Here is a 20,577-nt window from a genome sequence, read left to right on the forward strand (position 1 = left end):
TGCCACTTGTTCCCATTCAACATCCTCAATGTGTCTACTCAGTCAATATAAACCGTGATGAAAGCCATAATAAAAAGGTTATGAAGGCACCTCCAGAACTAACATGTTACACCAAAACATCTTAGCTAACACCAGGGGCCTGATACAGAGCTTGCCAACTTCTCATGCACACATTCAAAGATTGACCTAATGTGCACTGAATTTCTCTTTAAAATGGTGTGAACATGAGAATGAGAGTTAAAAATCTTTTTGCCTGCTCAACCAGTTGATGCATCTGAATGTTGGTGCTTATGAATCTTTACAGATATTTACACATGCAAAGACTCTGAAATCATTGCAAGTCTTAGTACATGAGGCCCCAGTTTAGCAGATGTATGTTAACATGTTTAAGTCCATACATGCCCCCACAAGGAGGGAGGGAAGCTAAGGTGATGCAATTGTAAATGATAAACCAAGACAACCAATCATGCCAGAACGTAACGAAAGACATAACTTTATTTATCTTTAGAGAGAGGCAGGGTTGGAGATGTTAACGTTCCAGTGAAGTCTTCTTCAGTCCCACATGCCCTCTGCCCTGGTTCAACAGGGAGCCATAGGTATTTCATTTCACTTTATTTTTTGATTTTCTTTTCCTTGCGCTTGACTTCATATTTCCCCAGCACGCCTCGCCTTTAGCCAAAGAGGTCTGATCTCATCCAGGTTTCCGGGGTGAAGACACCGAACATTTTCATCGTCCAATCCCGTCTCTCCCGCCTGGTCTCAACCAATCAGCGGCGAGAGACTAGTGCTGCTTTCTCCTGAATGAGCATCCTGTAAAGAGAGGGGTGAAGGATCAGAGGAAATCAGGTGACTGGATTTTGACAAAAGCAATCAAACTCATCACAACAAAGCACACAAACACATACCAAGGCAACTGCTACAAATATAACTACCTAAGACCAATGCAATGTGATATGCTTGACATTTTTCAACGTCATTTGACCAGGCAGCAACATATGACAGGGCATAGCCATTGCATCTCATATTTACGTGTTCGCCTAGACCCTTCCCAGAACCTAACTGTCATGAAAGGGCCCCATGGTTCACTAAAACAAGTGACTGTCAAAAGGTTTTAGACAGGTAGACTTGCTTGATGTTCAAGTAGCAGCCGACTTCATTTCCTTCAAACACTGTGAATCTACACTTAGCTTTGCAGCACAGTATTGGCTTTTAAATTGTACCAAGGAGGAGGGATACACATTTCAACTTGACCCAAGATTGCCTGCTACATAGCCATACACTAAGGCTACAGTCCATTATCCAAACTCCCGTCCTCAACTTGTGCTTGGTGACACCCCACCTCTGTGGAGAGCTGTCAGTCTAGGCACAACAACTTTTGGGGGAAATTTCCCCTTTCAAAATCCCAATTGCATATGAGAAAATGACATTTGAATTGCGCTTGTGCAAGATATTAAATTAAACTTTCATCACAAGGCCACAAGCACAACGGAGGACGGATGATGGAATACACCCCATAACACCTGCCTCCTCCACTACAGTAGCTCTCATTGAAAAGGAAGTGGAGTGGAGTGGTAGGAGATAACACTGCGGATCCTTGAATGAATCCAGAAGGAAATGGGATTTGTAGCACAGAGGCTGCGTGCCACACGCTAGCAGCAGCCAGCGAGGCCACCAGGGAGCAATGAGGCTATATAGGGACACCCAGCCAGGCATCTTGAGCACAACAAACCCAGCTGGCTCATCAGTAAGTGTGTGTGCGCGTGCACGAGAGAGACAACACACAGCATGAAAAGTGGGTGGGGTGTTTTGGTGACACCAAAACATTGTATGCAACAACCCTTGTTGAGAAAGTGAGAGAGGACGCGCAAGCTTGTCTACCATGAAAAGTAGAAAGGTGTGTGTGTGTGTGTGAGAATGTGTGTCTCTTACCCTCTGTAAGGCGTGCCTTTCCTCCAGTGGGCTGGCAGAGGACTGTGGAGCACCCCACACACAGCACGACTGTCTGGGCATGGCTAAACACCGTAGTGATTTTATAGCATCCTGTAGGCAGACACACAGACAGAGAGGGAGGGGAGGGTGGGGGGAGAAGATGAGCATTACTTGATATTCATATGGCTTGTAAACAGACATCAGAGGAGAGCATATAAGTAGTATTTATCGTTTTGCTCAAAGCACACATTGAGAGATACAGGAGATTTGGAAGTATTGCACTAAATTCAATAAAAACAGGAGCTTCTTTCAAGTCACCCCTTTCATCCCTCTTGTCAAAATCAAAACAAGATAAGGAGCATCATCTTTAATGCAGTTTTTTGTAAACCTCAATGTATCAAAAGGTTCCCAAAGCTGCATAATAATTGGAGTCAGAAAGTTGTGCTTCACTCCTTCTACACAACACACTACACACGTTTCAGTCTGTCACATCCAGCATTAGCCAGTCAAGGTCTGTGGGCATCACAAACATGTGACTGGAAAGAATTTGATATGCAGTTTCATATGAAACAGAATGTCAAACACCAAAAACAGAAAACACCCCTTATGTATTTTTTGTTCTCATATCTTTTTCTTTTCAGAGAACCTAGTGAAGATTGTCGACAAGGTGGCCGGCTTAACTATTTAAGTTAATGCTGTGGAAACCTTCCATTTACTACCGGCAATCAAGTCCATCAAGAGAAACTCTTCAATTTTACTTCAACCTCCTCCCACAATCTTCTTACTCCTGACCTAATTATTTATAGAAATAACCCTCCCAGAGGTACTACTGAGTGCTGACCAGACCTAGCACAGCCTCTCCTCTGGCTGTTCTGGCCATCTCTATGATGTGGCAAACACGTCACTGATAATAACAGAGTGATATGGTGCATCGATCTTTTGCAGATACAGTCAGACAAAGCAAAACACATTGTCACACTTAAATTAGGAAGGAAATTGTTGTAGCAATAAGGAGTCACTGAATCTCATACAATTAAGGATACGTGAAGCACCATTCTCCATCATACACACAACATGTGTTGCAGTATGGCAATATTTATCGCAACTCCCCTATATTCTCCAAAGATTCTATGCTGACAGTTGGCCTTGGCAGCATGTTTCACTGCACCAGATTCTTTGAGAGATCCAAAACCAGGCATTACACATCCGCTCTCTGCATATTCATAAGTCTGCACAGCCTACATAGATCATATCTATCAAAGTATCGCCAACAGCAATACAGTGGGCACAGTCTTACATAACGTAAACAAAGACCTCAGTGTGACACAGCAACACTCACACTGTGGGGGCACCCTAAACTGAATGTTCAAGCAATGCAGCTGATTCTCAAAAAATTCCATCATGTAAATCAGGGTCCCCAAACTAAGGCCCGGGGGCCGGATGCGGCCCGCCAAGCCCCTTTGACCGGCCCCCTCCACCTCTCTGCACACCTCACCATTTGAACTGGCCCAAATAAGCAATCCTCACAGGGAAAAAATAATAATAAAATATATTTTTAAAATATTTTATTTTGTTTATCAACAGGCCTTCCTACAAGATTAATTTTCACTAGTGTGAATCTCCAGAAGTTTCTTGTCTTGATAGTTTCTCATCTCACTGTAATATAAACAGGCCTACCATTTCTATTGTATCACTCATAAACTGTCAATCACCATATTTTTCTAACCTTTCTTTGCTATTTTTACATGGTTATTAGAAATTAAAAGGAATAGCCGTGGTATTTCAAATTGAAAAAACATGTGAAGTACTCACTTCATTTGAAAAGCTCTTGTAATTATTAACTATTTTGTGCTAGAAATTATGGCTATAACTGGCAGTGGCCCCACATGATTGATCACAGTCAGGAATGATAATGTGGCCCCCAGAGAAAAAAGTTTGGGGACCCCTGATGCAGTGTTTCCCATACATTGAGGAAACTATGGCGGCCCGCCATAGTTTAAATTTGGCCGCCATAGTTTACGAAAATGTAAAAAAAAAAAAAAAAAATTTTTTTTTTTTTTTACTTTTTTTTTTTTTTTTTTTTAACGATATCCGTTTTTGTTAAAAACGATTTGAATTACGATTTTGAATTTCCTTCGCATTTTCCTCCTGGAGTAAATACATCCTATAGACTCTGTATTGGTTAGATAAGTAGTCCCACGGTAACACAGAATGAGGGGAAAGCATTAGGAAGTGACCGTAAGGGTATTACAGTTGATTCATGTGTGCACCCGTGTAACATCGGGTGAGTAACAGAACATGTGCGCAACGATGCGTTATGACACGCCGATATGCGAGGATCTTCGTCCAAATCGCTAGTCGCATGCATCATCGCTAACTGCGTTTACATCGCGTGCCGCGTGTAAGGGAAATGTTAGTTGTTGACATGTATGGAATTCACTTCAATTTGTGCTGTTTCTTGCTTCAGTTGTGGACAAAACGATTGGCCAAACTCACAATAGAAAGCCTTTGCTGTGCTACTGTCCCAGAGAGCTGAAAAAAAAAACCTTCATAGAAGAAGTCACACTTAACAGGGGTGTTAACCAATCCAATGAGTTCTCTCATTGTGGTCTGTCTGTCTGTCTGTCTGTCTGTCTGTCTGTCTGTCTGTCTGTCTGTCTGTCTGTCTGTCTGTCTGTCTGTCTGTCTCTCTCTCTCTCTCAGTAGCCTACTATTTAGCCATAACAAATGGTGAATTTCTGAGCCCTTTTTAATTTGTAGCCTATACCACTGAAGGCATGATAATGCTTCATCATATTTTAGAAATAGGGCCTATGTGCCTTTTATATACCAAATGTTTATCATTTTGAAATTGTTTCAGTTGTTTATGACTTGTGTATGACTGAAATTATCTCTGCATACTATCAGTGCTGCATTGCTTTGTAAAGATAGGCTATTCAACACACTTTAAAAACACACTGAAAAGATACGGCCATAGTAGCAAAACATTTTGTTCATAATAATGGTGATTAATAAATGGTGGTCTTAAATTTTCATACTGACATCCTTGAATTTGACTTGGTAGATCACGGCAGACCATCAACTTCAAAAGTAGATCTTGGTTAAAAAAAGGTTGGGCACCCCTGCTATAGAGAGAACCACAAGTGCTTGAAAGACAGGGATCAAAAGCCTAGTCAAGTTGTTGTAGTTTACTTGGGTTTGGGAGCAATATAAAAAACCTTCAGAGAAGGGACAGTTGGGATGAGTTTACCAACACTCCCTAGGCTTTGTTTTACAGTTGTAATGAGTTTGGTGACAGACCTTCATTGACACAGCAGAGGAGACATCGGGCTGCATATAGAAATTAATGTGTAATGAATGTGAATATAGACATAAATGTGTAATATGTTGTTCAGCCCTTTTAATGGGAGGAATTTGGAAAAAACTGGCCCTGTGACCAGCACCCCTCATGTAGAATGTGTACGCCTACAGATATGTGTGGGGGGAAAGGCATAGCCTACCCTCTAAGACCCTTTTTGTCTGTGCGTTAATTTCACAGTGCTCTTAAATTCTTATCTCTGCTCCTATTTTGTTTTATTATTGTTTCCCAGACCCCTGCATGAGGGACGAATGAAACTGTGTTGTAAACAGAAATTATTCACTGTACTGCATTTTTTGACAATGACAATGTACTACTATTATACAAGTCATGGGTAAAATCTTATGTAGCCTTATTTCTCAAAATATAAATGGCTGAAATATAGGCCCAGGCCTACAGTTTCTCCATGCGCCAATGTCATACTGTAGTCATTGTTTTGCCGTTTTGCATTTACGCTGCAAGAATACACCCCCCCCCCCCCAAAAGGCCCGTGTGAGAAGACGACCCCCCCCCCCCCCCCCCCGCCCCGCACAAAATAAACCCCGGCTGCCCCCATAGTTTCCAAAATTTCTGTGGGAAACACTGCCTGATGTAAATCAAAAGAGCCAAGTTCCAAGCAACTAGACCGTGAATACCTTTTGTTTTCACCCCTCATCCAAAACGTTCTTATAGATTATGCACTGATGGGCCAACCTGAATCTATAACTAGATTACAATTCTAACCGCATTTTAATTAACTTTGTAATTAAATAATAAGTAATTTTATATAAAAATTAAGTCATAGTAATTTTAACATTAATGTCTACGACACATTTTTCAAGTTAGCTTGAGCTGTTCTTATCCTCTTCAGCCCATAGCGTGCTTCTGCCCACACACTCATGGCCTCGGCCACTGTATAATACCATGGCAAATTGTTTGTTTACTGTAGGCTACAGCTGTTCACAGAATGAACCCATCCCAACTTGGAGCTGAATTTTAAAGGGGACATCCAAAGCCAGATGTGCGATGGATAAAATGCAGATTTTTGCAACTTCAATTTTTATTGCATTCACATGGGGATGAACTAAAAGAAAATCAGACTAGCTTTGCCTTTAGGCACTAGGCATCAATGGCATGCAAAACATTCAGACCACACACGCCACTGACTGGTCCTGCTTGAGGTCGCCCAAACTGTGTATTCCAGATGACAGTTCTATCTCTTCACAGCACCATCTGAATCAGTTGCACCAGTGTGCAGTGCACACACACACAATCAGATTTTGGCAAATGAAGACTGACATGCCATACCCCCAATCCCTTTAAAGCACCATCTGAATCAGCTGCATCACAGCACACTCACTCTCTCGCCCTCTCTCACACACACTGTCAAATGAAGGTTGACATGCAATACCCTCCAAAAAAACCCTCACCACTCATTTCCATTTCACATTGCAGAAGTTCAAGAGGTGTTCAAGTTCAAGCTACTTCATGCTCATTCGCAAGTTGAACGCTGTGCTATCCTCATTGGTGGCATGTCCACCAGCAAAACCACAACACATGCAGTGACACTCATGACAGTTACAGTCTCTGGTACTTTTGGCTAGCGCTTTGTTAAGCCTTTAATACAGCCTGACCTTTTGACTATGGAAGGTACTAGTAATCCTGAACAACGTTGCTGGACAGAACAGTGATTGTGCCATCAAAATCGATCTGCATGACACTAAACAATGCATAACCACATCACACAGTAGTGGCTGGAGGCAAAATAAAATGTACTGAAAATGTACATATTCACACAAAATGACTACTAGACTTTGATCATGACGACAGTTCCTCAATAGCTGCAATAAATGACCGATACTCACTTCCCAACCTTTCCCCACAACCAGCAAAAGAAAAAAAACAGCTGCTCACCTGGACATTTGACATCCATGAAGTAGGAGTTTGGGCTCTGAACAAGACGTTTCTTCTTGTGTCTCCTCTTCTCCTCTTCGGGAGTTGGGTGCAGTAAATCCTTAGCGAGCTGTGAAACAGTGGTATGGGATATATTAAACAGAGGTCGTTTTAATTGTGATATCACGTTCGTTGGTAAAGACAAAAGACAGCCCTTTTCCCCGGTTGCAGTAGCACCGCGTTCCCGTGAGAAATTTCCCTTGTGAACGCCAGCAATATCTTTCAACACCGGCACAAATGGACTGCATGTAATCGCATGAATCTCGTACAGACCAATTCGCTGGAGTTGATGGCTTTGAACTACACTACAAATGGGAGTTATTCTTCAAGTCAGGCCACCAACACAACTAGAGACCGAGCTAAGGTTAGCATTAGCTTTCTCACGTCTACATGGGGAAACTGAGACAAGTAATGTTGGAACACCAATTGTGGCTTTGATCGTTCCCTTGCAAAAGTATGTGTGTTTTGCTTCTACATAACACGCACAACGGCGTCGCACACTCAATTATCAGTTGGTCCACTTTATACTTATTCTCATGCTTTCTCTGTTTGCATGTGCGCCGCCATCTTGTCAAATCAACCAGCAGTCAAAACACCACGCGCTCAGAGACATTCTTTTGATTTACACATCCTCTAATGTAATTGTAACTCATCAAACATGTATCAATCTGATCGCGAAATTCTCACACATCTGACTGTATACGCGATGTGATTACTTCTACTACCGTTGGTGATTCATTCCTTAAATAGTTTGTGGGGCGTACTTACAGGCATGTTGGCGAGCTTGGAGCTTTAGCCGAAAAGGGGGGTAAACCGGAAACAGATAGCAATTATGAACGGGGTCTGTTCGCAGGGGCGGGAAGTAATTCTGAAACAAATTTACGCGTTGGGGTTACACTGGTGTCCATTTTTGTAAGGTCAACAAAATTTGCTAAAACATTTTTTTATTCAATAACAATGTATTTTTCCTTAAAATAAACGACGCATTCATGATGCTCCTAAACTCAGTGCTACATGGAGAGTAAGCCGTCGTCTAAAGTTGCTGCCTGTTACATTTGGAGTGCAGAGTGCATTCATTGTTGGCTGAAACAAACTGGGGGCTGAGATTAACCTATACAACTTTAAATGATATCGACAACTTGAAACAAAACACTAATGAAACAGTTTGCGCGCGTTAACCTGATTTACAAGAACACTGAATCATTTTGAAACATTGTGTCAATGTGTCAGTAGTAGCCTAAATCAAAGCCTTCCTATCGGAACTCACATCATTGAACTGCTACTTTGTAACACACATCACAAGCGAATGCACGCGCGCGCCCTCTGGTGCCAGATATTTTGGCATCGTCTGTTCATTCTCCACTCCCAAAGAGCTGTATCCAAAGCTCCAACGTCGACCGTTCAACGTAGCTCTCACCTCAACCAACTTGGGACAAGAAAACTTTTTTTTGCAAACAGGTCGTGCATGGATACAAATTTAAAGGCCCAACAAGGACAACATCTATGATTTTGTTCAGAGGACTTGTCATAGCAATTCACATTAATTCTGAAATACGGACTTGACCTATCCTGGATTACATCTGGTTTCCAGCTATTTTTCAGGCATACTATTTTCTTATAGTTGGACAAGTTTTGAAGAGGGACTGTTTCACCGGTGTAAGGAAGAATATCTGCAAAAGGACATCGCAGTTGAAGAGACAAAACAGAAAGTTTCTTTTCGACCAAGGATCGGTACTAGGCTACTTGTCACTTTCCGGGAGCAGCATTTTAATCTGAACTTTGTTCATCATAAATTTGCTGTCTTCGAAAATCCGAAGTCAGGCTATGGCGAAGAAATACGACTTCCTCTTTAAATTATTACTCATAGGAGATAGTGGTGTGGGGAAAACTTGTCTTATCATCCGATTTGCAGAGGACAATTTTAACTCAACGTACATATCAACAATTGGTAGGCTGATTGCACACTGGGTTTTGTGTTTTCTATGTGTCAACGCTCCATGATTGTACATACGACACGTATTTGTGGCAAACAAATCCCGTATTCTACAACTTCTCTGCTTCTTTTTCATGTCAGTACTAGCTGGTTTTCACGTCACTTCATTCCTACACAGCCCACTTTGTGTAGATCTCTGTCTGTCTGACCTACAATTCATCCCCTTTTTTGTTATGGTTTGTTTGTCTCTTCTCCTGTATCCCTCATCCCCCCTTTCTTATCCCCCACTGAGTTCCAGCTCATTCACCCGGCCCCCACCCTCATATATCACATCTACAATCTCTCTTCCCTCTTTGCCCCTCCCCAACCCCTTTTTCTCTGCTCCAAATCATGTTGGAACACACTGGCATGCAGTGCATTCACCCAGATCTACAAAAAAGGACCCCACACCCCTTCCCTTTCTGCTGTCTTCCTCTCCCTCCCTTTCCCTTTCTCTCGTTTCCACCCTCTTCTCTCGAAAGTCACACACACACACAAACCATGGAGGCTGTCAACTTCTGTCACAGCAAAACTTTTTCGAGATCAGCTGAATAGACATTTCCAATTCGTTTCTTTTCTGTTGAGAGCATACCAGGGCAGTTTAATTGGCATGACCCACATCTGAGCATGCCAGCAGTTATCCATCTGCCCTTCCTTCCTTCCTTCCTTCCTTCCTTCCTTTCTCTATCTCTCTCTTTTTCTTTTTCTCTAGCTTGGTCCCCCGCTCAGTCTCTCTCTCTCTCTCTCTCTCTCTCTCTCTCTCTCTCTCTCTCTCTCTCTCTCTCTCTCTCTCTCAGACTCCCAGACTTTCCCCCGTTCCTCCTCCTGCATGCCATTCCATTGTTTTGTTTTCTCACTTTTCTGTCAGGGTTTTCGTTTCTCATGTTCTATACTGTCTAACTTTTTTTTTTTTTTTTTTTTTAACCCTGTGGCCACTTAGGTATTGACTTCAAAGTAAAGACCATTGATGTGGATGGGAAGAAAGTAAAGCTACAAGTCTGGTAAGATGATATATCTCTTTCAAAACATTGTGTCCTTTAAATAGTGTAGAATTAATCTGTATTGCAATGCATTGCGATAGGTCTGGGATGACCTTATTCGAGCACGGGCAATGAAGTTGAGTGACAGCCCTCGATCATAGGGTTAGTTTCAGGGTTAGACTCCTTGTCCTATGAGGGTCAAGAAAAGCTATTCTCTTCCCGATCCACTCTCTCCACGGTGGTGCAGGAATCAAACCTTTTATCATTTATTGTGAGACAAACTCCCTAACATAAGGTCAGTGTCATACATCTGAGCTAGGTAAGGTTTTTCCACACATGAAACCAGACACCATGCATTCCTCCTCTGTTGTGTAGAGGAAATGCCAGAAAATCTAACTGAAACACCAGGTGAGTTTGGGTGAACTATCACCAAGATAGAAGATGTATACTCAAAGTAGTGGTGTCAACAATGATCGATTCGGCGATCCGAATCGATCCGGGGCATGGACGATCCAGATCCAGATCCGGCAAGTTCCAGAATCAATCCGGCAATTTTTTTAAGTTTCAATTACTTCCATGGATATTTCGGGAGCAAATGAATGTTAAATTAAATATAAACACTTCAAAACATTGCAAGACTGATACAGACTGATACAGAAAACAGCCAATAAATTGTTGCTCAGTATCTGACTACTTGTATTTCCTCATCATGGCTGAACATTTGCTCAGTAGAAAGGTAATGCATTGCAATGCATTGTAGAATTGAATCGAATCGGATTGGATCTAATAGAATCGAATCGAATCGGATCTACTACCTCCCGAATCGTGATCGAATCGGATCGTGAGGGCAGTGCCGATCCACACCACTAACTCAAAGTGAGATGCTTATACTTAAATTCAGACTTTCATGCCTTAATCGTTTGATGTGTTTAATAAATAGTACATGTTTTGTTTAGTCGTCAGATATACTTTTTCCTCAATCCCACACACTGGAGGACCAAATTTGCAAAGCAACTTTTGTTGTCAGCTGTCACAGGTTACAGACATAAGACATAAACTCTCTCAGATGTGAAGATGTGATGAGTATTATTTGACAAGACCAGCCATTCAGTTCCAAAGTCACCCCAGAGCTACCTGTAGTGTAGACATGCAAACAATCCTTCTTCCCTAACAATACTGCTAAATCAAAGTTCTAAAGAAAACACTGGTGTACACACATTCTACTTGCTGTTCTTGTGTTGCATTCAGAGACTGTGATGTCACTTTGCTTTCAGGGACACAGCAGGACAGGAGAGGTTTAAGACCATAACCACAGCCTACTACAGAGGAGCTATGGTAAGTGTACACACACACACACACACACACACACACACACACACACACACACACACACACACACACACACACACACACACACCAGTGCTTTACACTAACTTTTTCGCTTACCAGCCATTTTGGCTAGTGGTTTTCCTGACTCACTAGCCATTGGGCCTCTTCACTAGCCATAATTTTCTTAACCATCATAGCAGCTTTAATGAATTATATAATAGGCTGTAATAATGTAATGTAGGATAATATAATATAATATAATATAATATAATATAATATAATATAATATAATATAATAGCCTATAGGCTAATATAATATAAAATAATATAATATAATATAATATAATATAATATAATATAATATAATATAATATAATATAATATAATATAATATAGGGCCTAATAACTAGAATTGTTATTAACTGGTCCATGCATGCATGCATGCATGCATGCGATAAGAACAGATTAACTTATCTGAGGAATGGCATAGCCGTGCAGAAACACCAAGCACAGTGTTGTGGAAGGGCACAAATGTAAGCTACATGAGAGCAAAATATTTCCGTCTTTGATCTGAAGGGCACTTTCGATGCGCAAAGTAGATAGTGCAAAGTCATTGCCAAGCTTCGCATGTCCTCAGTCATGGATGTGGAATAACACCTCTTCTGGAATATTTTCTCATAAAAGTAGGCTATCCACTAGAAGGCACACACATATGCGGCCGGTAACTACAGAAGGAGCTACGACTTCCTTTCATTCCGTTTAATATTGAGTTGTTTAAAATATAGGCTAAACGGACGCAAGGCAAGATGGGCACATGCGAAGGGACATGGGACATGATTTGTGCAGTCTGGAAGGCTACTACTGCGCGTTGTTTAAGCCCCGTTTGACAGTCGGGAACAACGGCACAAGAAACATGGAGGAATATTAAGGTATGATGACATACAGGCAAATCAGAAAATTATTTAAACCGAACATTATTAATGCCGCATGTGTCCTTGTCTTATCACTGCGCTAATTAGTCTCAAAACTTTCACAAGACCGGTGTTCTCCTCTCGCCTTGGTCATTTTAATGTCCACTACTACTATGCATTGTAATGACAGATCCCAAAACAGGTAAGTTGAGATGAACTTCGCTACTTTATTTTCACGTGAAGGTTTTCAGTGACATTTCCACGCGCGCTGATGTGCTGCAGGTAGCTCGCTGCTGCCACTCATATTCGCAAGACTAGCTCTATCAGATTCCTCACGTGAGACACAGGTGACACGTGACACAGATGCTTCATGGGTATTGTAGGCTCGCGAAATCGCATTGCATTGCGCTTGTAGCAAAGACGGTCCGAGGGGAAAAACTACAAAATGCGGTGCCTCATCATTTAGAATTGTAACGGACCCGCCAGAATGGCAACGCCGACTTTCACCCGCATTTGGCTACCTGGCGTGTGTTAGTGTTAAGCCCTGACACACACACACGCACACACACGCGCGCGCGCGTGGACAGGACAGGAAATGTGAACTTGTTTATTGGGGACTGTGGTTGGAGTGTGCACACTCACAAACACAAAGTATGTGAGAGACAATCTAATGACTAATCTTGCCTTTCTAGGGCATCATCCTGGTGTACGACATCACTGATGAGAAATCCTTTGAGAACATTCAGAACTGGATGAAGAGCATTAAAGAGGTGGGTGTGGTAGTGGTACAGTAGTCAGTGGTATCTGCTGAGTACAACCCGCCACTAAAGGGCACTTCAAATTGTCCAGAAAATTATCTGGAGAGTTTTGGTCTGTGCACTTGTCTGTGTTGATTAGTCACACACTTGAATCACTTAGCTGGAATCCATGAGAGCAGAGGTATGACCATGCAAGATATAAAGACACAGAGATTTGCACCAGTCATTTGATGAAGCTCCATTTTTTTGTCAATTGTCACTGGAACTGTTTACAGGCAGAGAAAAAAACTTTGGCAGATTTTCTTTGTACCCAGACTGTGGCAAAAGAATTCTGACAATAGAACACCAGAAGCCCTCAATCCCTATCCTATAAGCTTTAAATAAATTTATTTGTTTCCTAAGACTAACCTTAGTAGCAGAGATTGGTAGTCCATACTCGTATCATACTCGTATTTCAGGCTTGTTCTTGTCTATCCAAGGATATTTGCCCTGGATATGACACTGCCCTACTGTATTATGGCAGCACAGGTTTTATCTGAGGGAATTGTTCTAAGGCTGCTACTTGCTACTCAGTCACTTCAGATGTTAATAATCCTTAAAGCAAATGTATCGTTCAGATCATACATCTAAATATCGATATGTGATATTCTGGCAGCTATGATGTTGCATGATATACAAAACAATTCAAATGGTGCAGACTGTCTGGATGGTGTTTGAATTACGATACAATGATTTGCACGTTGGTGTATGGCATTGGACACCAATAACTGTGCTTATGATCAGGTGTGGAATCGCAAAATACAAGCAGATATCGTTAATTTCCCTAGCAGTGATAGATTATGACAGTTTATTTAGTAATTTGCCGCTGGAACATGACTATTGGATCTTTCAGCACAGCAAACTTAGCCAACAGCAATAACATTGTTGTTACAGTTTTATTACCCAGCTCTTCTAGCTTTTATTGTAAATTGGCCAGAGAAGTTCACCCAAGTATCACAGGAGAGCAACTGACAAACCTCAAACATACAAAAAAACAGGGAAGCAGGGCAGGTTCAGAAGCACAGTGGTGCTCTGTGTGTGCAGTGTGTGACGATGGGGAACTGAAGCCTGGAAGCCTGGTGCTCATGCTTTACTGTCACTTATATTTTATTTTGTTTTGTTTTCTTTCTTCTTTACTACCCAGAATGCATCAGCGGGAGTGAGCCGAATGCTGCTGGGTAACAAGTGTGACATTGAGGCCAAGCGGAAAGTGTCCAAGGAAGTTGGCGAGAAAGTCAGTATACTGTACAAGCACAATCACATGCAATGTCTGCTTGCCTGTGTGTGGTTTATTTTTCATGACAGGGCAAAATGTCTGTGTAAATGTCAGAGCCACTAGCTTTGGGCCTGTCACACATACTGTAGGCCTACTGTCACATGTACAATCACATTTATTGTCTGCTCGTGTGTGGTTTATTCTGTGACTAGGCTACATATTTGTGCAAAACGTCAAGGCAGCTGTAGCTTTTGGGTATGCCCGTCATTGATGACCTATATAAACCCCTTTGAGCAGAGACTACAGCCCCTGACAAAAAAATTGTCGCGATGTTGCTGGATCATCAGCAAATAACCTGACTCAATAAATCAATTGGCTTCAGAAGACCGCTACAACCCTCTCAAATGAAGTTTTATGTACAAAAATGAATTTGTTGTACTGAGGAAAGGTCATTTAATGGACATGGAAAAGGCAGATTTTGGCCAGACCAAAGTTTTGCAACCTACAGAAATAACGAGGCTGTATGTTATAACCTTGTAGTCCTCAAAATTGTAATGAGGTAATGACTTAGTCTTTATTTAAATCTCTCAGTAACGTCACAAAAGTATTGTTATGGGGTAGTTGAGCCTTTCTAGCAAAATGTGAATAGGCCTGCTGGCTGGCCCATAGAAATTTATCTTGGACATATGAACATAGGTGGACTTTCCATTAGGCAAACCTAGGCAATTGCCTAGGGCCCCAACCAAATTTGTCCTCCATAGGGGCCCCAGCTGTCACACCAGTCGCGGTAAACACACAAAAAAGTAGGCTAGATCTTAATTTGAGACCTAACTTATGTAAAGTAATCGAAGATATACAGTACACAAAACACTAAAATAGCACCAAAACATAGAATTGTAGGCCTACCGGTATGCCTATATGGTGGCTTTTGAGGGCCCCATGTTTATGTTTTGCCTAGGTCCCCAAATGACTAGATCCGCCCCTGCATATGAATGCTACATGTAAAAATCTGATGACTTACACAACATGCTCATTCTCTGCAGCTTGCAAAGGACCATGGAATTCGCTTCTTTGAGACAAGTGCCAAGTCCAGTATTAATGTGGATGAGGTGAGAACCTCTCTTTCTCTCTCTCTCTCTTTCTCTCTCTCTCTCTCTCTCTCTCTCTCTCTCTCTCTCTCTCTCTCTCTCTCTCTCTCTTTCTCTCTCTCTTTCTCTCTCTCTCTCTCTCTCTCTCTGCTTGCTTCCTTGATTCTGTACCTTTTCATTGGTCATGCTTTATGTTCAGACCCCCATGAAATTTACGATACCATGCCATTAAGCTGTGTACTCATATGTGCCCCCCCCCCATCTTTCTCTCTCTCTCTCTCTCATTCTCGTTCTCTCTCTCTCATTCTCATTCTCTCTCTCTCTCTCTCTCCCTCCCTCCATCAGTCCATGCTTTCGCTGGCTCGGGACATTTTGCTGAAGTCAAGCAAGAAACCGGTTAGTAAGCACAACAGGGGTTCCCTAAATTCAGCAATTTACTTTGTGTTTGTGTGTGATTTCTGTGTGTTCTGCACTCTGCTTATGAGATTTATATTTCTAGTCTCTCATGTCTTGCAAAAAAATATCATGGTGTCCTTGTAATACAACCTTCAACAATTTCTTGCCGGTTAAAGCGATGGTTCGGAGTAGAATCACCCTAATGCCATTTGAACCGTGACACCCATCCACCTTTACACCCGAAGTGTTTTCTGCCGCAGGCTTACATCAACAGAGTTGCCGTGTTATTCGATGTTTATTCCGGTTAGCTTGACTCAAGCGCATATGGATACTGGGCACCGTCTCCAAACTTTCCCCACAAAAATAACATGTCATGACACCAAACTTCTGCAGTAGCACAAATATGGTCTGTACTCACGAAACGAAGCATTTGGAAGTTTGGAAATAGTCCAGGAGTTTATTATTATCAACACAAGCCGAATAGCTTCTCTGCTGCTAAAGCTGCGCCAACGTTACTTCCGTCATCTAAGACAAGCATGTAAGAGTCCTCAACGAAGCTCATAATATGCACAATGAAAAGTGAATTCAGCATCAGTATTGATAACGAAAATCCTTGTCTAATTGATAGTAGGTAAGATTTGAAATATCTTTTAAGTATTGCCTTGAAAATATAAGCCTTAATCACAATTCAGTGAAAACTTTTTTAACACTCTCGTCTGGAAGTTTGTTGAAGACTTTTACGGGCTTGTCTCATATGACGGAAGTAACGTTGGCACAGCTTTAGCAGCAGAGAAGCTATTCAGCTTGTGTTGATAATACTAAACTCCTGGACTATTTCCAAACTTCCAAATGCTTCGTTTCGTGAGTACAGACCATATTTGTGCTACTGCAGAAGTTTGGTGTAATGACATGTTATTTTTGTGGGGAAAGTTTGGAGACGGTGCCCAGTATCCATATGCGCTTGAGTCAAGCTAACCGGAATAAACATCGAATAACACGGCAACTCTGTTGATGTAAGTCTGCGGCAGAAAACACTTCGGGTGTAAAGGTGGATGGGTGTCACGGTTCAAATGGCATTAGGGGGATTCTACTCCGAACCATCGCTTTAAGCTAGAAGTATTGTGAGCAAATTGTGCAGTACATCATGATTTGCCTTTGAAAGTTTTACCTATATAACTGCTTTTTAAAGTCACATTTAGAGCTTACACTTCTAATAGCCCATAGGGCATGAGCAAGCAGCAGTCCTGGCCCTACATAATAATACAAAAACATTCACTGTTGAGTGGAGTTTGAGAGTCTTGGATAATTGTACTTTATTTCAACTTGAAACATTCATGTATGTCATTAAGTCATTGTATGTTTTGTTATTTTAACTGAGGCATGTTTTCATGAAAAGAGCTAAATAACCAACACATACCTGTATATAGCCATACTACTCCTCCTACTACTACTACAGTACATTAAAACTGCAAGGACAGTTGAAATATTCACACATCTGAGTAACACTGTGTATATTCCAACTTTGTTTATCCCAGACATCCACTGCCAAGGAGGTGAAGCTGACAACACCAGAGACCAAGGCCAAGTCATCTTCCAAGTGCCTCCTCATTTAAACACACACACACACACACACACACACACACACACACACACACACACACACACACACACACACACACACACACACACACACACACGGGAGGGTGGGTGTCACTAGGGGTGTTGAAAGATGGAGATGGTTTGAATAATGAGAGGAGAAGTGAGCAGAGGAAAGTGGAAGAAAAGTCAAAGAAAGTTTTAAAAATCTTTAAAAGTCAAAGTTGAAAAAAGTACAACCAACTTGAAGCAAATGAGAACAGTGTTCATCACTGAAGGTTTTGTAAAATATTGGCTAACCTGAGCATTATAAACACATGCATGGTATTGTTCAGTTGAACTGACATTAAAAAGTCACATTGACATTTTCAAAAGTTGGTTTTATGATGTTGCTTTTACAGTGTAGGTAATGTATGTGAGAGAGGGAGAGAAGGCCTCCGTACAATGCTAGTCCTGAGCTGATGACTGTGTTGTTCAGGTAGCTGTCAGTATTTTGATAAATGCTGTATACAATTCCATATGACATTCTTTTGAGAAAAAAAGCATTCCTTTGGAATAAAAAACAATACTGGTAGTAGAAAAAACGAAATGTGGACTATCGATATTAGCTGAGTGTTTCTGACAAAAAAAACCCCACATACCTCAAAATGGGTACAAACTGCAGTGGTAATCAAATAACCCATGCAAAGATGTGTTGCCAGGTGCCTCAACATCTTCATGATATTGTCAGATGAGCACCACCATAGTGCCTTGATTATCCTAGACAGGAGAATGGTACACGCCACTGGGTTTTGTTACATTGCCATGATCTGAACCACTGACAGGAGGGGGGATGGAAAGGAAAACAGAAAGTCAGATGGAGGTCAAAAGAAAGAAAGAAAGAAAGAAAGAAAGAAAGAAAGAAAGAAAGAAAGAAAGAAAGAAAGGATGAATGGAGATCAGTATTTTGGAAATGTACTAGCTGACTTTTATAAATCGGCCAGTGCTCACAATGCAATGGTACTGCAATTAATAGGCCTACTGATGGATCATAGTACACTAACACATGTTTGCTGAGGTACAATAGACTTAGAATATAAGAAAAGATGGAGGAACATGGATCATGATTCTTTGAAGATGTTAAACTCCTTCACAAGTTAGTAAATTCAACTTTTAACAAGGTGCAGGGTGTACCATAGGTTTTAGACTTGCCATATATCGTACATAGAAAATCTTCTGAGGTTAACTGTCTCTTTAAGAGAAGACATCCCACTACATTTTTGCATTGAATACAGATATTTCAGCTAGTGAGTGAGTGATTTTGACTGACAGTAGATGAAAGGCTTAAAAGCAGGTATGACTAAAAAGAGAGTAGGCCTATGTCTTCTGTATTTGGGCGTGTAAGAAGGTTATGTTGTATAATGTTTACTTGTGCAGAATTGTACAGATATTCTTTAATCCAATAGCTGTATTATAGGAGGGCCACAAAGACCTCTCACTATGGTGGCTTTTGATTTTCAGAGAAGAATGATCTTTGGTGCCATCTTGGTTAAAACACACCTACAAGCCCAGAGTCCCCCATAGACGACTCGACATTCGACTCGACCGAATTTTTTTTTTTTTTTTACAAAAGTGTGTGTACCGGTGTCTGTGTTTGTACAGGCACACACATTCATGTGTTTGTGACAGGGATGGGCAAGGAGGAACAGCAGGTATGGCAGAAACAAGTTCCTCATGGGGGTGATGTAACCGAGGACATGCACAGACTTGCACATCAGGGGTTCTGGAAAGATCTACGAAGATCTTCCTCTTCTTTTCTCCTGTTGAAAGACTGATCCCCATACCATGCTGATACTGGGAGGTATTCCAAGAGCAAGGTTGAGTGATAAATCTGGCTTAGTGATCCTAAGTGTAAAAACCAACAAATAGATCACATGCAGGTGTCATTTGGTTAAGAAAATCAGAAGTACAGGCTCTTCCATTAACTGACTTGCAAGATCAACTTAAACACCTCTTTTGGAATACCCTGCAGGTCCTCCGCCATGCCTTTCACACGCTGCGTCTTCTTTGACGGCTGTGTCACCTCTGTGGTGCAGTCTTTCTGCTGGGAGCTTCACAGTCCCTTTTCAACAAACGCTCAGCCTTTTTAAAAACTGAACAAATGACGACTTTGTACACCAAACAGGAATCTATTTTTGTTGTTGACTTTTTTTTAAATGAAAAAATGGCCTTGTTTCTGTTTACATGAAAAACATGGGAAACATAAAAAGGATGCAAGAAGGGAAGAATCGAAGGTGAAAAAAAGACAGAATGGATGGGTGGATGGATGTGATATGAGGATGATGTTGCACAAGAAGGTGAAGAAGATGTTTTGGTAAACACTTTACTTGACGCCGGCGTCATACGTATGACATAACAGTGTCATAATAACATTGTCATAATGCATGTGTAATAAATATTATGTCAATGTCATAAACATTGTATGACTATCTTTCAGTGAAATTGGGTTATGACAAAGACAGGCCTAACAATGTCAACTTTTCATGGCCATACAATGTTGATGACATTGGCATTATGTTTATGACTCGTTCATGGCACTGTTATGACACTATGTCACACGTATGACGCCGGCGTCAAGTAAAGTGTAACCAATGTTTTAAATGACTTGTGTTGCAGCTGTACAGCAATTCTTTCAGACACCAGCACTGCTATTTTCTGCTTTATTTTTGGACACACTGTACTTTCTGTGTGTGTGTGTGTGTGTGTGTGTGTGTGTGTGTGTGTGTGTGTGTGTGTGTGTGTGCGTGTGCGTGTGTGTGTGACAGTTTTTCTTTCATCGAACGTGTGAATATTTCTCAGGTGGTCTGAATGAAACACCATGCATGTCTCTGACTCTTTTATGCTGCTTTGAATAAAAAACAAACAAACAAAAACACATCGTAATGACATGGGGGTTGTGTATTTTGTCTGCCCTTCTCATAACAAGTTTTGTTAGTGAGTTGCTCTTGAAGTTTGTTCTCACTCACATGTTAAAAGGTGTAGGCTATGTTAAACGTGCTTGCTCATTGTCTGGAATAGATGTCCTTTATTTCTG

General features: G+C 41.3%; 2 protein-coding genes across 2 annotated transcripts; one reads left to right on the top strand and one right to left on the bottom strand.

Annotated features, from left to right (window-relative positions):
• Positions 1-477: 477 nt before the first annotated feature.
• Positions 478-8,087, bottom strand: rps27.2 (ribosomal protein S27, isoform 2). The gene is made up of 4 exons (XM_063199545.1): positions 7,988-8,087; positions 7,181-7,289; positions 1,930-2,040; positions 478-810 (listed from the first exon to the last, which is right to left on the bottom strand). Exons 1-4 carry the CDS (start codon positions 7,991-7,993, stop codon positions 782-784), a joined length of 255 nt encoding a protein of 84 aa, XP_063055615.1. The 5' UTR covers positions 7,994-8,087; the 3' UTR covers positions 478-781.
• A 407-nt stretch (positions 8,088-8,494) lies between these two features.
• rab13 (RAB13, member RAS oncogene family) lies at positions 8,495-20,408 on the top strand. Its single transcript, XM_063199544.1, has 8 exons — positions 8,495-9,167; positions 10,132-10,192; positions 11,446-11,506; positions 13,104-13,181; positions 14,353-14,442; positions 15,468-15,533; positions 15,858-15,908; positions 17,444-20,408. The coding sequence occupies exons 1-8, from the start codon at positions 9,044-9,046 to the stop codon at positions 17,519-17,521; spliced, it is 609 nt and encodes a 202-aa protein (XP_063055614.1). The 5' UTR covers positions 8,495-9,043; the 3' UTR covers positions 17,522-20,408.
• Positions 20,409-20,577: the final 169 nt, after the last annotated feature.

The sequence above is a fragment of the Engraulis encrasicolus genome, chromosome 5, assembly GCF_034702125.1.
Source record: "Engraulis encrasicolus isolate BLACKSEA-1 chromosome 5, IST_EnEncr_1.0, whole genome shotgun sequence".
Lineage (NCBI taxonomy): Eukaryota > Metazoa > Chordata > Actinopteri > Clupeiformes > Engraulidae > Engraulis > Engraulis encrasicolus.

Excerpts from the sequence above, each read along its gene's own strand:
- rab13 (XM_063199544.1), top strand. The coding sequence starts at position 9,044 with ATGGCGAAGAAATACGACTTCCTCTTTAAATTATTACTCATAGGAGAT. Across the intron at positions 11,507-13,103 it reads CCTACTACAGAGGAGCTATG|GGCATCATCCTGGTGTACGA; the intron begins GTAAGTGTACAC and ends TTGCCTTTCTAG. Across the intron at positions 15,534-15,857 it reads CCAGTATTAATGTGGATGAG|TCCATGCTTTCGCTGGCTCG; the intron begins GTGAGAACCTCT and ends TCCCTCCATCAG.
- rps27.2 (XM_063199545.1), bottom strand. Across the intron at positions 2,041-7,180 it reads CATGGATGTCAAATGTCCAG|GATGCTATAAAATCACTACG; the intron begins GTGAGCAGCTGT and ends GTCTGCCTACAG. Across the intron at positions 811-1,929 it reads AAAGGCACGCCTTACAGAGG|GATGCTCATTCAGGAGAAAG; the intron begins GTAAGAGACACA and ends CTCTCTTTACAG.